Raw genomic sequence first — 19,239 nt, 5'->3', positions numbered from 1 at the left:
CCCCTGGAGCTTTGCTTTCAAGGCTGTGACGAACCCCACCTCGCTTTCCTTTGTGTACATACTCTGGGTTCCAGGCAAACTGAATTCTTAGCATACCACACATATCCCAGATCTGCATCTACTGTTCCTGCCACCTGGAATATTCCCTCCCCGCCTTCCCCCCCTCCACCTCTTGGGGTTCAGAACCTCCCCATCTATGTACCATCTATATAACTTCACTAGCCAGCTCCCCTCCACCTGGAAGTCAACCCAGCGGCTCCCGCTTCCCCCCCCCCCCGAACTGGGAGACCCCCCCCCGCCAGCATTGCCACGGTGCTGCTCCAGACCTCAGGTCCTTCCTCTGTGGAATGGGGGCAGTAATAGGATCTACCTTGCAAGGTTGTTGAGCAAGTCTCTGCTGGAGGAAAGGAAAGGCAAGGAAGCCTAGCATCCCGTCTAGCTCTGTGTGGGGTTCTGGAGGGTCCAGTAGCTTGCAGGTGAGGCTGTCCTACAGGTGTGAGGGAAGAGGTATCCCTAGCAGAGAGAGGCCCCCGCCCACTTGTGTTGCTGTTGGCCCGAGGGCTTTCCCTGCCACTCTGTGGGGAGGGGGGAGACAGAGGCCCAGAGAGGGCAAAGGTGGCCCCAAGGTCACTCAGCTGGTCCATTGCTGGCTGGGTTGGAGCCAGAGGGCCATGGCTGAGGGCGAAGGCATGGCAGACAGATGACAGTATGAGCTGACAACAGCAGAGGGAGCTCAGGTGACTCCTGTCCCTGCCCTGGGCCTCAGTTTCCCTAGCTGCACAGTGAGGTTCCTGGAATACCCCATGCCTTGGCGTTTTGAGGTGGCTGTGCTCCCGGGGTCTGCAGTGGGGGCCCGAGGGGGCCTATCAAGCTGCTCCCTGGCCAGAAGCTCTCCCCAGGGCTCGAGACCACCCCTCATATCTGGTAACTGCTTCACAGGGCCTCCCCTCTTGAGCCACGTGGGGTCACTTCTGATCCCTCAGATTCACATGGGTTACCCCATTTTCCAGAAGCTAGACATGGAGGTTTTGAGAAGACGAGAGGCACGTCCAGGGTCGCCCGGTATTGTCCCTCCTCTCCTTTCCCCCTCCCAGCCTGGAGAGCTGACCCCTGGGTACCTGTGCTCACTGCCTGGCAGGACGCCAGGGGGAGTTACAGGGGCAGGTCCCAACCCTCACATTCCCCCGACCTCACAGATTGCCGCCCAGGAGCTGTCGGACAACCAGGTCATCACACTGAGTCTGGCGGGCAGGAAGCTGGACAAGAAGGTGAGGCAGGCGAGAAGGGGGGTTCTCCATCAGGGAGCGGTATCCCTCCCCCAGCCCAGGGTTGTGGGACCTAGTCCTGCTGCTTCTGGCCATCACCTTCATTGCCCTCCACCCAGGAACAAGCCCATAGCTCGGCCCACCCCAAATTCGGACCTCTTTACCACTGAGGTAATGAGTTTGCCATTATTTAGAGGTGTTCAAGACATAACTGGAAACCCACTCCTGGGGATTCCCTGTGTCACTTAGTGTAAATGCTGGGATCATTACAGTAACCTACAGGGCCCCACTGGGTGTGTCCACAGCACCCCCTGATCTCACCCCCTCTGTTTTTCCCACCTTCATTCTGCCTCAGCCAAATTAGCCTCCTCATTGTCTCAGGATTGCACCAGGCACCCTCCTGCCTCAGGACCTTTGCACTTGCTATTGCCTCTGCCTGGGATGTTCTTTTCCCTGAATATTCCCTGACACTATTTTGTTTTTAAGATTTTATTTTTATTTATTTGAGAACGAGCACAAGCAGGGGGAGGGGCACAGGGAGAAGGAGAAGCAGGCTCCCCACTGAGCAAGGAGCTTGATGCAGGGCTCGATCCCAGGACCCTGGGATCATGACCTGAGCGGAAGGCAGATGCCTAACTGACTGAGCCACCTGGGAGCCCCTCCTGACACTTTTTTTTTTAACTTAAATAAATGGATTTTTAAAGGACATGCGGGGCGCCTGGGTGGCTCAGTCGTTAAGCATCTGACTTCAGCTCAGGTCATGATCCCAGGGTCCTGGGATTGAGCCCCGTATCGGGCTCCCTGCTCAGCAGAGAGCCTGCTTCTCCCTCTCTCTGCCTGCCGCTCCCCCTGCTTGTGCATGCTCTCTGTCAGAGAAATAAATAAAATCTTTAAAAATAATAATAAAATAAAGGACATCCTATCCCTTCTGTGACGTGCTGGGATCATTTCAGTTTTTCAGATCCCCACTAAAATAAAATCATATCCTGCTGCAGGCATCGATCACCCTTTTGAAGCCCTGCCCCATCTAAGTTGGAGCGCCTGTAGGCTCCAGGTCTCAGGGTCTCTGAGCACAGGCTTTGGTAACCCTGGGATGGGGCGGTTTCCCCTGCGGGAGCTGGTTAGCCCCAGGGGGCCCACAGCTCCCACCCCTGACGCGGGGTTGGGGAAGGCAGCTCCCCCCCCCAACCACCGCCTCATCTGAATCTGGTAGAGCCATGCCTCCCTCACCTGCATCCTCCTGCTTCCTCCAGGACCTCTTCGGAAAGTCAGACCCATTTCTTGAGTTTTATAAACCAGGAGATGATGGCAAGTGGATGCTGGTTCACAGGACTGAGGTGGGTGCACGGAGCTCTGGGGTCTCTAAGGCAGTGGTCCAGCTGCCCGTCTCCCGCCCCCCCCCCCCCCCCCCCCCCGCCAGTGTCTCAGGACAGGGCTGTGAGGTCACCGCTGTGCAGGGAACGGGAAAAGCCACGGTGGCGCCTCAAGGACTTGCTCCCTTCCTGCCACAGGGATGCTCATGCCATCCCCAGGAGCGTGGCTGTGGGCCTCTCTGCCTTGCCACCCCCATCGGACTGGCCCAAGCCCAGAGCACTGCTGCCCTGGGCCTGCACTCAGCCTTGGCCCTCCCTGTGCTGCAGGTGATCAAGTACACGCTGGACCCTGTGTGGAAACCATTTACTGTACCGTTGGTATCCCTGTGTGATGGGGACATGGAGAAGGCCATCCAGGTGAGGGGGCTCGGGGAGCCCTGCGCCCCACCCTGCCAGGTCCAGCCTCCCAGGCTCTTCCAGGCTTGCTGGGGATGCCCTGGCCAAGCTCTTTCTTATTAAGATGGAAAAGCAAACCTAGGTAGGGGGAGAGGCAGGGGACCTGGGCTCTGGTCTCACATCTGTCTGACCCTCTGAGCCATCTGGGCAAGGCCCCCGTCTCCGTGAGCCCTTCCTGAAACAGGAACAGAACGACTGCCCGGTTCTTGCCAGAGGCCTGCGGCGCTGCCACCTGGGACAGCGGGTGTGCAAGCGACCAGGGGTTGTCACTGTGATGAGGACAGTGATTACTGGTCGCTACAGAACCTCAGTCCCCATGCACAGTGACTGAGAGCAGATGGGGGAGATGGAATCAGCGAGGCCGGGGCAAGATTCCAGGTACTAGGGGCACTTCCAGGTACTAGGAAACCTGATTCTAGTTCTGGGTCTGCTGCTGCGGCTGTGAGACTTTGGACAAGTGCTTCCCTCTCGAAGCCTCAGTTTATCCATCAGTGGAATGGGTATGATAATTCCTGCCTTCTTCCTAGGACTGGCAGCTAGATTAGCGAGCATGGAAAGCTAGGATTTTTTGTGCCTATCTCAAGGAAAGGAATAGTCTAGGGAGACAAGAGGCATGTCCAGTGTCACCCTAGGGAGGGCCCCAGGCCATGGCCCGCCAAGGCAGGTGGGCCACAGCCCCAGACAGATGAGGAGCTGAGTGACGGGTATGTGGGGAGTCGAGCTTCCTGCTCCAGAGTGTACAGCCTCCACTGCTGGGGTGCTCCTTTTCCCAGTAATCATGGAAGGCTTCCTGCGGGAGGCAGTTCAGGAGCTCACAGCATCATCCCAGGCCAGCAAGGCAGATGCTAGAGAACAGGGGGAGGCACCAGCAAAAGGAAGACATGGGGTTTGCTCAGGTGGCTGAGAGGGGCCAGAGAGCACCTCCCTGGGGGCTGCTCTGGGGTGACCTCCGTGGACCCACCCCAGGTCATGTGCTACGACTATGACAACGACGGGGGCCATGACTTCATCGGCGAGTTCCAGACCTCGGTGTCGCGGATGTGTGAGGCTCGTGATGGCGTCCCGGTGAGATGGGCCTGTGTGTGTGACCCTGAAACCTCAGCAGGGGACGGGTGAGGGACACAGGCTTAGAACTGGGCAGACTGGGGCTCAGATCCCACCTCTCTGGCTGTATGACCTTAAGTAAGACATCCAGTTTCTCTGAGCCTCAGCTTCCCCATCTGCCAAATGGGGCAGAGGGGGAGACTGGGAAATAAATGAGATGATCCTGGTAAAGTGCCTAGCATGTGGTGAGCACTCAAGAGCTGTTAAATGAACTCACCGCTAGAGGCTGGGCCCTGGGTGATGGTTCTGGGTATATGAGTGGACATGATGTAGATGAGTTAGCATCTGGGGTGGGAAACAGATGCAGGTCCTCCTGCCTTGGGCAAGCACCGCTTGGTGTGAGCCTGAGGTAGCCAGAAACTGTCTGGGTGTGGACATCTGGGAAGGCTTCCTGGAGGAGGCATGCTACCCCCTGATCAGGACTGTGGAGGGGATCTTGGGGCTCAGGAGAGGGTCAGTCCCCCAGGGAAGCCCCAGGCTGAGCTTCTCTTTCCCTTACGTTGTCCAGGTGGAGTTTGAGTGCATCAACCCCAAGAAGCAAAGGAAGAAGAAGAACTATAAAAACTCGGGCATCATTATCCTGCGTTCCTGCAAGGTGAGCCAGCGGGGGTGGGCCCAGAGCAGGGGCCCAGTTGGGGGGATCATATCCCATCACTGCAGAAGGGATAGACAGAGCACTGAGTATGGAGCCAGCAAGGCCTGGATTCAAATCCTGGTTCTGCCACGTCCTGACTCTGGGATCTGCTGAGCTTAACCTCTCTGGGCCTCAGTCTCCTCATCTGTAGAATGGGGGTGTTAACAAGGTAAAAAACAAAGGTGAAGGGTTAGTCTCATATCACATTCCTGGGATATAAGGAGGTCCAGGAGGGCATGAGATGACCTTCCAGGGCCTCTCCTGGTTAGAAGGTAACTGCTTCCCGTGCTGGCGGCTTGCCCGTTGCATGTCTGGCACCCCAGGGGCAGAGGGACATCCAGCGGGGGGCCCAGCAACATCATCGAGGGCTCAGGTCACTGTGACTCCCGTGGTGCAGCTGGGGCCGCTGGGGCCTCTGAGGCTCGGAAAGGGAATGAAGTTCACAGCAGCGGTGGTCAGGGCCACCCCTGGATGCCCAAGAGCCGGCATCTGCTGGAATCGGGCAGGGTGCTCAGGAAGGCAGCCTAGGCCCGGCATCCTCCCTGTGCGGCCTGGCAGCCCCCGGCCCCCGAGCCTCTGCAGCCTGGTCTGGAGACCGCGCAGTCTGGCGGGGGCTTCCACGGCTGCTCGCTCCATGAGGTCACGATGCCAAAGTGCCCTGGGAAAGCTAAGCTGGCAGCTGGTGGCATGGGGTCCTTGTTCCTGAAACTTCCGTCACTCGTACTCCCCTTCGTGATTTTTGCCACCTGCCTTACTTACTACTTTTTGTAATCAGCCCTTTCCAACCCCACCATTCTTGGATTTTTTCTTTTTTTTTTTTCTTCAATACATTTATTTTGAAAGGAACCCCCTTATAACTCCACCCAAATAGGAAGGCCAGTATCTACCTTCGCCAAAGGAGCAAAAGGCCATCAAAACAAACACGAGGTGTTAGCAGCTTGATTATAGCAGAAGGCCTCGGGCTGGAGGCCTGGTCGTTCTCTGCTCAGGGTGGAGGTCCATCAGGGCTAAAGAGGGCTTAAGGACCGGACAGCAACAAACTGAGACTTTCTCTGCTGTGTAATTGGTAGGTACAACTGACAGTAGGCCCAGGGACCCTGCCTGGAAGGAGCGTGCGTGCTCGCGCGCGCACATGCGCGCGTGTGTGTGTGTGTGACCCACTGGAACTGTTGCTCTGAGAGCTTTGTTATAGAGAGATCTGGGGTTCGTTGTAATCAGCCCGGGTCTTCCCTTGGCCTCCTTGACTCTACTCAGGCTTCGGGGCACAGAGCAGTCAGCCCCCCAGCTCCCCCTGGGAACTATGGCCAGGTGGAGGGCTGGCCCTCAGGTGCAGGCCAGAGACCCACTGACTCCCCTGATTCCTTCCAGATAAACCGGGACTACTCCTTCCTGGACTACATCCTGGGAGGCTGCCAGCTCATGTTCACTGTAAGGCTCCCCCCCCGCAACCCCCCACCTCCCGACCCCAGTGAGGACCCTCCCTGAGGGCTTGGGCGACTACTGCAGCAAGACAGACTGGGGATAAACTTCAGGAAGGACTTCCCCAGGGCAAGGGGAGTATCTGGCCCAGAGGAGAGGGCATAGGTGGCTGAGGCTGAGTCCGGGCTTAGCTGTAGGTCAGGGCCTGGCTGCCCAGCCCTCAGAGTGTTGCTGGCTACACCCCTGCAGAGCGAAAAGAAGCTGAATTCCTCCCTGCCCGTCAGAAGGCCTTCCTGTGTCCTCTGCTACCCCTCCTGTTTGCTCACTCAGTTCCATCCACACGGGTCCTCACTGTTCCCCCAAGATGCCAGGCGCCTTTCTGTCTGAGCGCTTTGCATCTGCTGTTTCCTTTATCTGGAACGCTCCTTCCGGAACCTTCTCACGGCTGGTGCCCTGACGTCCCTTCGGGCCATGGCATAGAGGTCACCTCCTCAGGGAGACCTCCCCTGACGCCCTCCTGTCGCTCCTTGTCACTTCCCCTATTTTGTGATCTTCAGAACACTTAGCCACTCTGAAGTTATTTAAGTATCTTTCTCTTGTCCCTGTTTGTCCCACCCCAAAGACTGTGAGTGCCCCAAGTGTGGGGACTTTGTTTTGTTTGTGTGCCAACCTCAGCAAACCACTCAGTGCCTGGCACATAGTAAGTGTTGGGTAAATGAGTTGTCCCTCTGTCCGTGGCCTGGGGTGTATGCCCCCCAGACTCATCCCGCTCATCTGGTCTTACGCTCCTCACTTGAAGGGGACCTCTGGCCCAGGGGGAGGAGGTCCCGTGCTCTGCCCACCTCCCCGCCTTGCCACCACTTCTAGATCCCATGGGACTGGAGGTCACCTGCACGACTCTGTGGAGTCAGGGGATTGGCTTTGTTGACCTCTAACCCCACTGGTCACCACACCCCCCTCATTCCGAGAGGCTGGGCTCTCCTGTTCCTTCTGCATGTGTGTGTGTGTGTTCATTTAACAAATGGATACCGAGCACCTCCTCTGTGCCAGACCCACCCCACATGACCAAGTTCCAAGGTAGCCATCTGTCTCCCTAGATCCCTCTCCTAACCCTCCCCTGCTGGGCAGGCTCGCCCCCCTACCTGTCTGTGCTACCCCTCCAGGGGCTGAGCTGGAGTTCCCTGGGGTCTGAGAGAGCAGATCTTAGCTTCAGCCCCTGCGGAGCACCTTCTCTGGTGCTCTCTGCCTCGCCCTGGACCTGGCCCTGGGGGCGTGTGTCTTGCCTACAGTGAGCACCCACTCTGGGCAGATGGGCACTGGCCTACCAGGCAGCCCCAGGTCCCAGAGCCCCCTGAGGGCCTGAGGGACAATGTGGAGGTGGCTTGGGGTGAGGATAAGGTGTCTGGGAAGGCTTCAGTGGGGCAGGGACATCTGAATTGGGCCTGAATGATAGAGGAGAATGAGAGAGGGAGAAGAGATGGCCTGGCTCTTGAAGTAGAGGGAACCTCATGAATAAAGGCCTGGAAATGGAAACAGAGGAGTGTGTGGGTCATGACAGTGAGGGGGACAAAGGAATTTGGGAGTGTGAGTTGACTTTGTGTCACATCTGGCCAGTAGAGTTTATGCTTGGGCAGTAGGGACCCACTGATGGCATTAGAGCCAAAGGAGTGACTCAGTCCGTTTCTAGGTTTCAGACCATCTTATGGAAGGGTGGGTTGGCACTGGGAGATGAATGACTTCCCATGTCCCATTAGCCTCTTTGTTCCCTGGGATGAGCTAGGGAGCTGGAGTCTCTCTGGCCACCCTGGGTGGCCTTTTTCTCCCCACTCTACAGGTTGGGATAGACTTCACAGCCTCCAACGGGAATCCCCTTGACCCTTCCTCTTTGCACTATATCAACCCCATGGGCACCAACGAGTATCTGTCGGCCATCTGGGCTGTCGGGCAGATCATTCAGGACTATGACAGGTAAGCTTGAGGAGGGACTCTGGAATCAGCTCCGGCTCCATCCAACCCGGAAGCTCAGCTTGTCAGAGCTGGAAGGGACCCAAAGATCCTCAAACCTGGGAATGGCCAACACATGGTATATGTGCCTTATTGCTCCTTCCTACACCTGTGGCAGACATTGCTAGTCGATTGCTGACCTCTTCCCTACCGAGCCGGATCCACACTGGAATCCTCCTCCACATGATACACCAAGTAGCCAGTAAGAAAACGAATCAAGAGGGAAAATGAAACTTGTTTGCTTTCATTGCAACTTTCCCTTTTAGAGCTGGGGAAGTGTAGGCCTGGGATGCAGGTAGAGAATTGATCCAAAGTCAAACAGATCAGGGGGACTAGTCCGCAGGCATTCTGATTCCTGGGCCCGACACCCAGTGTCCTAATATTCTCACTCCCGCTGGGAACTTGGAAAGAGCAGCCAGCTGGTGTGGGCCTGCTTCCCATGACCCTGCTTCCTGGAGATCTTTGGGTTGGGGCGGGGGCGGGCAGCGGAAAGTCAGTGAAGGAAAGCTGTGTAGGGGGTGTGGCCTTGGAGGATCAAAAGTCACTTGAAAGTTATGGGATCATTGCCACAGGTGGTGCTCATTGGGACTCCCAGGCCAGAGGGTGGAAGGAGCAGGAGACCGGGAAGGGAGGTACAGGTGCCAGAAATTTGGCAGGAGCAACAGCAGGCTCAGAAATCCTGTGTGCACTTGGCCTCCTTAAGAGAGGCAGCCTGAGGAGCAGGGTCTGACTCCCAGGGCCTAACGGGTGTGGCTGGGATCCCTGGCCACATTAAGAGAGGTATAGCACACAGGGGAAGGGAGGTGAAAGTCCCCATCTGCATGGTTGGGTGGAGGAGCCTCCTGCGGCCGCTCAGGAGTCCCTTGTATGCAGCTGCCCACTCGGTCCCTTCACTGAGCCTTCTCACGGGCATTCAAACTTACAAGAAGGCCCCAGTGAGTGCTCTTTCCCATCTCAGTGAGAGGCACCACCACTCACCCAAAACCCTTCCCTTTTTCCTTCCCTCATCTCCCCCGTTGTTCTTTCCGCAAATCCTTTCAAAACACTGGAGTCGAACCCCTTCTCCCACTGCCACTGCTACCAGCCTGTTCAAACCACCATCCCCTCCTCTCCAGATCACTTCCGTAGCTCCTCACTGGTCTCCATGCATCTGTCCTAGCCCCTGGCAGTTTGTCCTCCACACAACAGCCAGGGGGTTCCTCAGTATACACGTTGAGTGAATGAACCGGTGAGACATGAGCCCTCAAGAGTTCCCAGTCGAGGAGGAAGACGGGAGAATCACTGGAGTTCTGAGAGACCAGCTTACCTTGCAGCAGGAGCTACAGGAGCGCCAGAGGGAGAGGGATTCTCAGGTCTCAGGGAAACCTACAGAGAGAAGGGGCCGTTTGAATTGGGCCGTAGAGGACGAGTAGGAGTTTACCACAGGGAACAGACTGGGGACAAGTAGTTTGAGAGAGGGCACAACATGATTGAAATTGGAACGTGAGGGTGCCCTGTGTGTTTGGGCCACAGCTAGTGGTCTGTGGCCAGGGCTGGGGCGGTGGGGTGTGAGGGAGGGCAGGTGGAAGCAGACGAGAGTAGGCTCTAGGGCTGGATGATGAAGCGTCTTGAAGCTAAGCTGGGGTTCTCAGAATTTTTCCCAGCCACAAAAGGGAGGTTGAGAGACAGGCAGTACATTTCCATAATGACTGTGGTTTAGTGGATGCCCGAGGTCCCAGCGTGAGAAGGATCTAGATGCTGCTGCCCACTGGTTAGAAGTGCTGTGATTGATTAGCCATGTCTGCCACAGGTGCAGATGGGCTGAAGCCTCACATTCACCAGGTACTCAGAGGTGGGTGTGAGCTCAGTAGATCATTCAAAGAGAGCTCTTTCTAGAGGTGGTGGGCTTTTTCCTTCTGTCGTTGGAGGTGTGCGAGGCCGAGTGGGCCCAGCCCTGGTTGGGGGCTGGGAGGGGTGAGTGTGGGCGGGTGAGGCCTCTGTCCTGCTGTCTCATAGTGGGTTTCTTCTCCTCTCTCTGTATTAGTGATAAGATGTTTCCGGCTCTGGGCTTTGGGGCCCAGTTACCCCCAGACTGGAAGGTGAGTGGAGCTGGGCTCTTTCCTTTTGGTTGAGGTGGGATTTGTGTGTATGGCCTCTCTTGATTCTGCTTTGGAAGAGGCTGGGGGCCCAGCCTCCCTGCCTTCTCTGCATTTACCCCAAACCCACACTCATGGCTCAGCCTGAACCTCACGCCGGCCCTGGGGCTATAAGAACGAGTGGGACAGTTATGGCTGTGTCCCCTGGTATTCAAGTCAGGTGGGGAAGACAAGTAGGGTGCCAGATTTGGCCAACAAAAGTCCAGGACACCCAGTGAAGTTTGAATTTTAGATAAACAAATTTCTTAAGTATAAGTATGTCCTAAATACTGCCTGGGATATACTTACATTAAAAAGTTACCCATTGTTTATCTGGAATTCACATGGAACGGGGCATCCTATATTCTGTCTGGCAACCCCAAAGGTGGGCAGGGTCATCAGTGCAGAGATGGGGCAGCGTGGGCCTGGGAGGAGCCCAGAGGAGGGCCCCAACCCGGCCTGGGGGTAGCAGAGAAGGCTTCCTGGAGGAGGCAAGGTCTAAGTCAAGAAGGGAAGGGAAAGGAGGAGTTTGCAGAGTGACTGGAGGTGGTGATGGGGCAGGGAGGGTGTTCAAAGCAGAGAGAACCCGGGCAAAGCCTGCGAGGAAGAGGGACAGGGCCAGGTGGAGGAACTGAGAGTGGGCGTGCTGGCTCTCTAGGGAAGATGGAGAGAGCCACGACTAGTGGGCTGGGAGGCCAGCCATGCAGGGCCTCAAATGCATGTTAAACAGCAAAGGGCGGCCACTGCGGGGTCCGTGTGGGGTGTTCTCAGCCAGCTGCCGTTTTGAAGGCCCGCTCTGACTGCTGAGTGGGGGACTGGCTGGGGTGAGGATGGGCAGGATGGAGAGATGAAGAGAAGGAGTGATGTCCATTCTACAGGTGGAAAACCAGAGGCTCAGAGGACTTGCCCAAGGCCATGTTTAATTCCAGCTGGGCAAGCGGACCCTTAAGTTTATTCTCAGAATCTGCTCCCCCTCCAGTGAGAAGCCTGGGGATGGGCACAGAGGGCTCCTAAGCCTGCATGCGTGTCTCAGCCCGTGCCCCCTCTCGTCTGCCCTGCTGTGCCCCATGCTGTTTTCCAGAGTGAGCTGGGGAGGGCCGATCTTCACCTCGAATTTCAGGGAGTGGCTCTGTGGCCTGCTGGCTATCGGATGGTGGGCCGGGGCGGGGGCAGGATCCTGCAGGACCAAAGCTGGGCCTCTGGGCAGACCGCGATGCCACTGGGGGCGGGGCAGGCTGGGGCGGCCAGGCCCGGCAGGAGCCCGTTGCTAGGACACCGCCAGCTTTGAAAGAACTCTGGCTGAATGAGATGTTTTCTCGCTCAAAAGCCTCCTTGGAAATGTCACAGGGCAACACAGGGCTTGGCCAGGCTGGAGTGCCCGGTGGTGCCAGGAGGGCTGCCAGAGCCAGGCCGGGCGAGGGCGGATGGTGCATCCCACCTCCCCTGCCAGGCCCGGCCTCTCGCGGCCCCTTACCTCCCTCCCCTTCTAACTTGCCTGGCTCCTGCCACTTGAACCTTCTCTCATTCATTCCCGCCTCAGGGCCTTTGCACGTGGCCTTCCCCTGGCCTGTTACTCCTTTTCACTTTCTTCCCCCCCGCTCTAGAGGCCACGAGGGCATTCCCTGTGGGAGGCCTTCCCTGAGGGAGCTCATGGGGGGCCCCTCCTCCCGTCCCGGGCTCTGTCCTCACAGAACTTTATGGTCACCTCAGTATGTGTGGGTTTGCTCATTTGTCGCCTCCCTCCAGAGCTCAGCAGTCCGGGAGGGCCCCTGGTTTCCTCCTGTCTGTGTCCTGGCTCCTGGCACACACTGGGTGTCTACTTGTTTGTTGACAGAGTGAATTTGGGGCCCAGCAGCCTGAGGAGACAGGTGTTGGTTCTCTGAGGGTGGGAAGCTGGAAGGAACATGCGACTCAGCTGCTTGCCCTTAGGACTGTCGTTCCTCCCTGGGGCTGGGCCAGGTGCACCCAAAAAGGACCCCTGCCCTGGCCAGTGGCTGAGGGACTCAGAAAGCAGTTCCTTGAGGAGATGGCATGAAGCCTTGGACGTTCAGAATGAGCCAGAGTTGGTCCGATGAAAAGAGGGGTCAGGCGGGAGGAAAGGTCTAGGCCCATAGCACAGGCTGTGACTCTCCCCACTGTAAGGCTGGGGTAAGTGAGACTCGGAGAGGACAGTCCCTCTGGGGTCCCTTCAGCTCCCTCTCTTGTGCCCTCCCCCGCCAGGGCCACAGGGAGCAGCGTCTTAAGTAACCCAGAGGCCAGGGGCCAGGCTAGGTGACCAGAAGCACTGACTGTCAGAAGGCAGCAGGGAGTCCCAGGACAAAGACCCGTGGCCAGCAGGTCCCCAGGGGCCCCTAATCTGGCTTATGGCCTCCAGGAAACTTGTCCTGTTTACTGGCATTTCTCAGGCAAATCAGGGCAGCGGGCGTGGGAGTCGCTGAGCTGCTGTAAGCCGCACGCCCGTGTCTCCCAGATCTGGGCCTGGCTCTGCTGTGGCTCACTGTGTCCCCTGGGCATTCCCTGACCCCTTCTGAGCCTCAGTCTTTCCACCTGTGAAGTGGAGCTGCTGGAGCAGGTGACCCGAGGGGCCTCCGGGCTGGATGCGTGACCTTCACAGCCCCATCCGCTTGGACCATCAGGCCTTCCCGCAAAGAAAGCGGGGCGGGGGGGGGGGAGGAGTGAGGAATGAAGAGGTTGGGTGGCCCAGAAAGCAGAATATTGCTCCATCCTTACCAGGAGGGGGCTTTCCCCCTTGGTCTCTAAAATCTCCGAAAATCTGATTTTGCGGGAAGTCATTGGCCCAGGGAGGCCGGTTTCCTTGGCAACCATTTTCCTCTCTCAACCCCTCGGTACAAGCCCCCCTCTTAGTCTCTATAGAGGCTCATCAAGTTGCCATGGCAATGAGGACCTCCAGCCCCCACAGCTGGAGCCCAGACTAGGGACAGGATGAAGAGGGCCCCAGGGCAGGGAGAGCACCCAAGAGGGACATCAGGGGACCAGCTCCATGCCAGCCCTTAGGGCTGAGGGAGCAAAGAACAGAAAAGCTATTTCCTCCCCCGCCCCCCCGAACAGGGAAGAGTCTTCTCCTCAGGCCATCCCCCCCACCCCTAGGGCCCTGCTGGGGTGAACTCCCCGTGCTGGAGGGTTCACCTCTCTTGGCCCAGGAGGGTTCAGCAAGGCCAGGACCCCAACACCCTCTCAAGGCGTGGGGGGCTCAGGTCTTAGGCCTGTTCTGCTGTGTGGCCTTGGCACCTGGCTTTCCCTCTCTGGGCCTCAGTTTACTTGTGAAATGGGCACGTTGGACTTGGTGGGGCCTTCCAGCACACACGTTGTAATGTCTGGGAGCTAAAGAGTCTGGGAGTGTTTGCGCCCAGAATAAAGCTCTCACCTGGCAGATATTCCCCTAGACCTCTTCATCTTCCTAATTTAAAACCCATGGGAGAGTGTGAGAAGATGGAGGAGGGTCAGTAAATATCCTCCAGACTAAGAAGGCACTTTCAGGCCAAAAAATGAAGCCAGCCACTCCGCTGACACAATTTAATTCAGGGTAACTTACCGCGGGCCGGCCCTCCAGGCAGCATGCAGCCCTCCCCCACCCAGGCAGGAGCAAGGGGTATGGTGGTGAGGCTACGGGGTAGGGCTCTAAAGTGGCCCCCCCTGTGTGCCCGCCATCTCTGCTGGTTAGCTTAAGTAGGGCCCTGTGTGCGCCACTTGAGAGAAGATCAGAACAAGCCCACCTGCATTCCCACGTGGGCACAGTTAACCTCCCCGGGGCCTAGAACACGTAGCCCCCGAGGGAGGTCATTGTGCAGACACAAACAAGATGGCGTCAGCCCTCCTACGGAGAGGAACACCTTCTGAGGTTAGTGGGTTCGGGGAACATGGGCTCAGGAGGCAGCCTGACCTCGGTTCTGGTCCCAACGTTGTCTTTCAGTAAATGTGAGACCCTGGGAACATTCTAGATCATTGTGTGTCTCCGTCTCATCATCTGGAAATGGGGTAGTAAGAGGCCTTTCCCCACTGAGTCATGGCCGGGAGCGAGGGGATGCCTGCAAAGCTCTGAACATGGGGTTTGGCGTGCAGTAGGGAGGGGGGCTGAGTGGGGATTTTGGCTGTGAGACCGCAGCAGGAGGGAGAGTGGGGAGGCCCCCATCTGAGCTCCGGCCCCCCGGGGCCCTGGGTTCTGTAGCCACCGCAGTCCTACTACAGCCCCGAATGGTGTCTAGTTAGTGTTCCTCTGTGTTCCCCAATCTGGGAGTGCGCAGGATGATCCACGGGGCTGGGGCTGGAAGCAGCCCCCTCTGGCCCCATGATGCTTCCTGATCCCCAGTCCAGCTGAGCAGGCTGTCCGCTGATCCCCGGTTTGGCTCGCTGGCATACCGTGGGCTCCTTTGCTAGCAGTCGTGCCAACCGTGAAGTTGGGGAAAGCCCTTGGGGCCCAAAGAAGTGGAACCTCAGTGAGAGTGTGTGACAAAGGAGCAGTCCAGGTGCTCCTGGAACCCACCTGGATGTCCCCAGAGGCCCCTCTGTCCCACTCCGGGACTCTCTTAGGGGGTTGAGGAGGCACAGGAAGCGCTGACCGCCCAGAAGAGATTAGGGTGATGTGCACCCATTATGAAGTGAGAGTAGTCAGACCTCTCTGTGTGGCTCAGTCCTAGCAGTGGAGGTGAAAGCAGATGGGGAGGGGGATCAATAGCCTTGACCTGGGGGTGGGGATGGGGCATGAAAAGCCAGGTGCCCCAGAGGGAGCTTTGGCCGGGCAGTGGGTGGGGCCTGGGCCCAGAAGGCTGCCGGCCCAGCATTTTCTCTACATTTCAGGTCTCCCATGAGTTTGCCATCAACTTCAACCCCACCAACCCCTTCTGCTCAGGTGAGTGCCAAGCCCACCTGCACCTGCCCTGGGCGGAGGGAGGGGCAGCATATAGGTTTTGTCTTGTGCTCCCATACCCTCCCCCTCATGCTTGCTCCTAATGACAGATGGGGCAGAGCTGGAGGTTGGAGTCAGGTGGTCCTGGATGCAAGGCCAGCCGCTGCCCTTTCCTGGCTGTGTGACCTTGGGAGAGATCACTGCTTCTCTCAGGGCCTTTGCCTCCTCACCTGCCCCAGGGAGTGTGATACCTGCTTAGCTCACCTCAGGCGGTGCGTCAGGTGAGAATTAAGGGAAGCGTTGACAGGAAGCCCTGTGTAGGACAGGAGGAGGTAAGGGCAGCAGATTATATACCTGTCTCTCACCTCCCACCCACCCTTGCTGAAGGGCCCATCTCTGCCCCACCCTGCTCCCTCTTGCCTTCCACAAAGAGCCTTGGCAACCAAGGACTGAGGGTTGCCGGTGTGGGAGTCGGGGGAGAAAGGGGCAGGCAGTGAGTGGTGCCTGTGCTCACCTCTGCCCCCTCGGCCTCAGAGGATTTCTGAGCCTCCAGAATCAATTAAGAGACTACTGGAAGAGGAAGGGGGCTCCAGGTGGATATGGAAGAGGGTGGGCCCCGCCCTCATGAGACCTTCCAGCCTAGGATTTGGCTTGGATAGAGCATCTGCCTTCCCTGGGGATTCCCACAGCTGGGCCCAGTTTGTACTTGGAAGGGAAATGCATCAAGTCACCAACTTGGGAACGATGCCGTGACTCAGAAGCCATGGGCATCTGTTGGCCAGAAATGTAGCTGGTACTACTCCTGGGCTCTGTCTAGTTTGGAGCAGGTCTCCAGAGACTTTGTCCAAAATCAGGTCGATCAACCTCCTCCCCAGCTAGAGGCCGCCTGGATAGGTCCACGGGGCTGTGGGATAGTCGTCTGCTTATAATGGTGGCCGTTTACAGAGCACCTACTGTGTGCTGGGGCTACATAAGCATCTCCGTGTCCCCCCCCCCCCCGCCGCCCCTGAGCAACCCTCGGCAAAAACTAGCATAGCCAGAATGGACGTCAAGATGGCCGGCTGCCAAGTCCCTTCCCTGGGAAGAGCCTGCTGAGCCCTCCTCTGGCCAGCTGCCCGAGTGAAGATTATCAGTCCCATTGCCAGACAAGGAAACAGGCTCCGAAAGATTAAACAACTTGCCTCAGGTCCCACAGCTAGGAAGTGGCAAAGGCAGGATTCGAACTTGGGTCTGCCTGACTCCATATTCAGGGCTCTTTGCTTTATACCATCTTGGCCCTGCCCTTTGGGAGCTTCTGGTCTCACGGGACCCATGCTGGCCACCGTAGGGGCGTTTGGGGCGAGCATGAAGTAGAGGCAGGATCTGCAAATGGGATGAGGATGGGTGAAGGGTCAGGGGGGACCGAGGCTGATGCAGTCTTCCCCCCCCCCCGCCCCCCGCGAGGCAGGTGTGGATGGCATCGCCCAGGCATACTCGGCTTGCCTGCCCCATATCCGTTTCTATGGTCCCACCAACTTCTCTCCCATCGTCAACCACGTGGCGCGGTTTGCGGCCCAGGCCACACAGCAGCAGACGGCCACGGTGAGTAGGCAGCCGCTGCCGTGGGTGTGCGGGAGAGGGCTGGCCCTGGCTGGGCCCTCCTTGCCTGACAGGAGGGCCAGACTGAGGTCCGCCCCTACTCCGCCCACCCCCATGGGGCTGGTGAGCTGGATATTTGGCTTTCTCTGCCTCGGTTTACCTGCAAGTATGGTAAGGGGGTTGGACCAAGCTCAACTCGATTGATCCTGGCTTTCCGGAGCACAGACTTGAAAAAGACACAGTGATTCCGTTCATGCTTAGTAGGACATCAGACTGTAACCAGTGGGAGGTGCCTCCCCAGGGCAGGCGGTGTTCGTTATTCCTGGGACACATGGAAACCAAGAGACGGTGGTCCCTGCAGCCTTAAAGCTGACCTTCTGGGCCACTGTCTGGCCCTGGCCCAGTGCTCAGTGACGAGGCTAGAGGCAGCCTGGTGGGAGGTTGCCAGGGCGACTGTGTGGCATCTGGAATACATGGCAGACGGCCATCGATGGCATCTGCATCCCTGGTCCTGTCTCTGCCCTCTAGTTTCAGGCCTAATGCCAGTGTTGGGGTCACCAAGGGTCACCTTGTCCACTTCGCCCTGCACCTACCAGGATTTGCCCTGACTTGACTATGCGGCATGAAGCCGTCTCCCCCAGCCCCAGGGGCGGTGCCACACGTAGCCCTCCCCAGGCCAGCTTGTCAGGTTCCAGCCAAGGCTGGAAACCCAGCTCCTAGCTCTGGGTGGTGGAGCCTGGGCTGTCACCAAGGAGACTTAGGTCTGCCTCCTGCCTGGCCGCTCCCCACTGGGAGACCTTCCCAAGCCTGTGGCCTGCTCTGGGCTTCCCCCTTGGAAAGGAAGAGTCTACGCCCAGGCTGACGTCCCTTCTAGACTGTCCTTTTCATTCTACCTCCAAGATGGTATCTCAGATTGTCTTCCCAGCGCCAAGGCCACCAGCTTCTGTCTCTGGCCCCTACAATCCATTCTCCTGCAGGGGTCCTGTCGGAGCCTGCCACTCCCTAGCCATTCGCTTCCAGAGACCTCCTCTCCTACCCCCCATGCCTGCCTTCCCTTCTGATCTTACCCTCTTCCGGTCCCTCAAACACACAAGCTTGTACCCCTCGCAGACCCTCTGCCCTGCTGACTCTCTGCCTGGCTGGTTCTACCCATTCCTCGGTGTCCCCTCAGATGCCACCCCCCCCGCCGTGGCCTTCTTTGACCACCCCTCTGAGGCTGATCTCCCGCCTTCTCTGTTGATTCTCATCTGGACTCTGAGGATGGCAGCAGCATCTAGTTTACCTTCTCCATGTCTCCTCATCCATGGTGTGTCCCCCACCCCCCGACTGCCAGCCCCACTGGCCAGGCTGTTGCGTGTTTGCCACCATCCGGCCCATGGCAGGCACTCACCCCGCCCGGGGGTGGATGAATCTGTGGGCCCCGCCATGGGAGTGCTGTGCGAGGCTCGGGAGGCAGGGGGCGGGGACGCCCGCCAGCGCCCCTCCCAGAGGGAAAAGGACCTGGTCCCATTGGGCCCACCAGAGGAGCGAGACCCCTCCCTGATTCCTAGGGAGGCAGAGGTTGGCTTCTGGGCGTGGCAGCAAAGATGGAGGCTGTAGAGGTTAAGCGAGAGAAGAGGACACCAGGGTCGCCCTGGGGAGGGCAGGACAGCAGGACCCAGTCTGGTTGTTTGGGAGGTGGAAGGGGGCTCTCCAGTCAGGCTGCCAGAGTCTGAATCCGGGCTCCACCCCTTCCTCCCTGTGGCTTGGGCAAAGCACGGAACCTCCCTGAGCCTCCGAGTCGCTGTCTGTACGATGGGAAACTAATAAGACCTACTAGGTGGTGTTCAGATTAAGCAAGATCACACAGCACCTGCCCCCAGAGAGACCTGGGGGATGAGGAAGGACAGGCAGAGCAGACTGCAGAGGCCAGGGCCGGCAGGAAGGAGGTCATGGCGCAAGGGCTGGGGGAGAAGGAAGGCGGTCCGGGTGTCTTCTGCCTCCGGGAGCAGGGTCTGCTGTAGTGCCAGCTGCGCCTGCCGCTGAGGGCCTGAGACAGGCCCCCTCCTGCTCTGAGCCCATTTCCTGTATGAAAGGGGCGAAGGAAGGCCCCCCCCCGGGGTGCTGGGAGGATCTGGGGCCACCTGAATGGGACAGCGACCAAGGCAAGGCCTGGGAGGGGCTGGTTTTTAATTCCTGGGGGCACAGGGCTGGAATTGGTTGGCGAGGCAGCCCCTGGGCTTGCACCACTTGGATGCCTGTGGTCAGCCAGGCCGTTGTCCCGCCCCATCTGTTAGCGGCCTGAGCCAGTTATGAAACGGATGGCAGAAACGGCACGCATCCTTGTTGAACAGGAAGAACGGGTGTGGTAGCAGGAACGAGGCCCGTGTTCTTGCCAGGCGGAGCCAGGGTGGGACAGCGCAGGAGGTGTGCTCCGGGCAGAAAGGGGCCTGGGGCCCTGGGGCAGGCCAGGAAGGGGATCTTGGTGTTCTGGGGAACAAATGCTGAG

General features: G+C 58.2%; 1 protein-coding gene across 5 annotated transcripts in view; it reads left to right on the top strand.

Annotated features, from left to right (window-relative positions):
- The window catches only part of CPNE2 (copine 2), a 50,663-nt gene that overhangs the window by 20,082 nt on the left and 11,342 nt on the right, over positions 1 to 19,239 (top strand). For 4 of the 5 annotated variants that reach the window (XM_081806545.1, XM_081806548.1, XM_081806547.1 and 1 more), the window contains 10 exons: positions 1,197 to 1,268; positions 2,519 to 2,602; positions 2,906 to 2,995; positions 4,001 to 4,099; positions 4,647 to 4,733; positions 6,141 to 6,200; positions 8,026 to 8,159; positions 10,219 to 10,273; positions 15,125 to 15,176; positions 16,621 to 16,754. In XM_081806545.1, coding sequence (XP_081662671.1) covers positions 1,197 to 1,268; positions 2,519 to 2,602; positions 2,906 to 2,995; positions 4,001 to 4,099; positions 4,647 to 4,733; positions 6,141 to 6,200; positions 8,026 to 8,159; positions 10,219 to 10,273; positions 15,125 to 15,176; positions 16,621 to 16,754 — 867 coding nt within the window. The remainder of the gene's footprint in view (positions 1 to 1,196; positions 1,269 to 2,518; positions 2,603 to 2,905; positions 2,996 to 4,000; positions 4,100 to 4,646; positions 4,734 to 6,140; positions 6,201 to 8,025; positions 8,160 to 10,218; positions 10,274 to 15,124; positions 15,177 to 16,620; positions 16,755 to 19,239) is intronic. The other variant, XM_081806546.1, reaches the window with a different exon arrangement.

The sequence above is a fragment of the Leptonychotes weddellii genome, chromosome 16, assembly GCF_054177405.1.
Source record: "Leptonychotes weddellii isolate Sample4059 chromosome 16, ASM5417740v2, whole genome shotgun sequence".
NCBI classification, from domain to species: Eukaryota; Metazoa; Chordata; class Mammalia; order Carnivora; family Phocidae; genus Leptonychotes; species Leptonychotes weddellii.
This window is presented reverse-complemented; position numbering and strand designations above follow the sequence as displayed.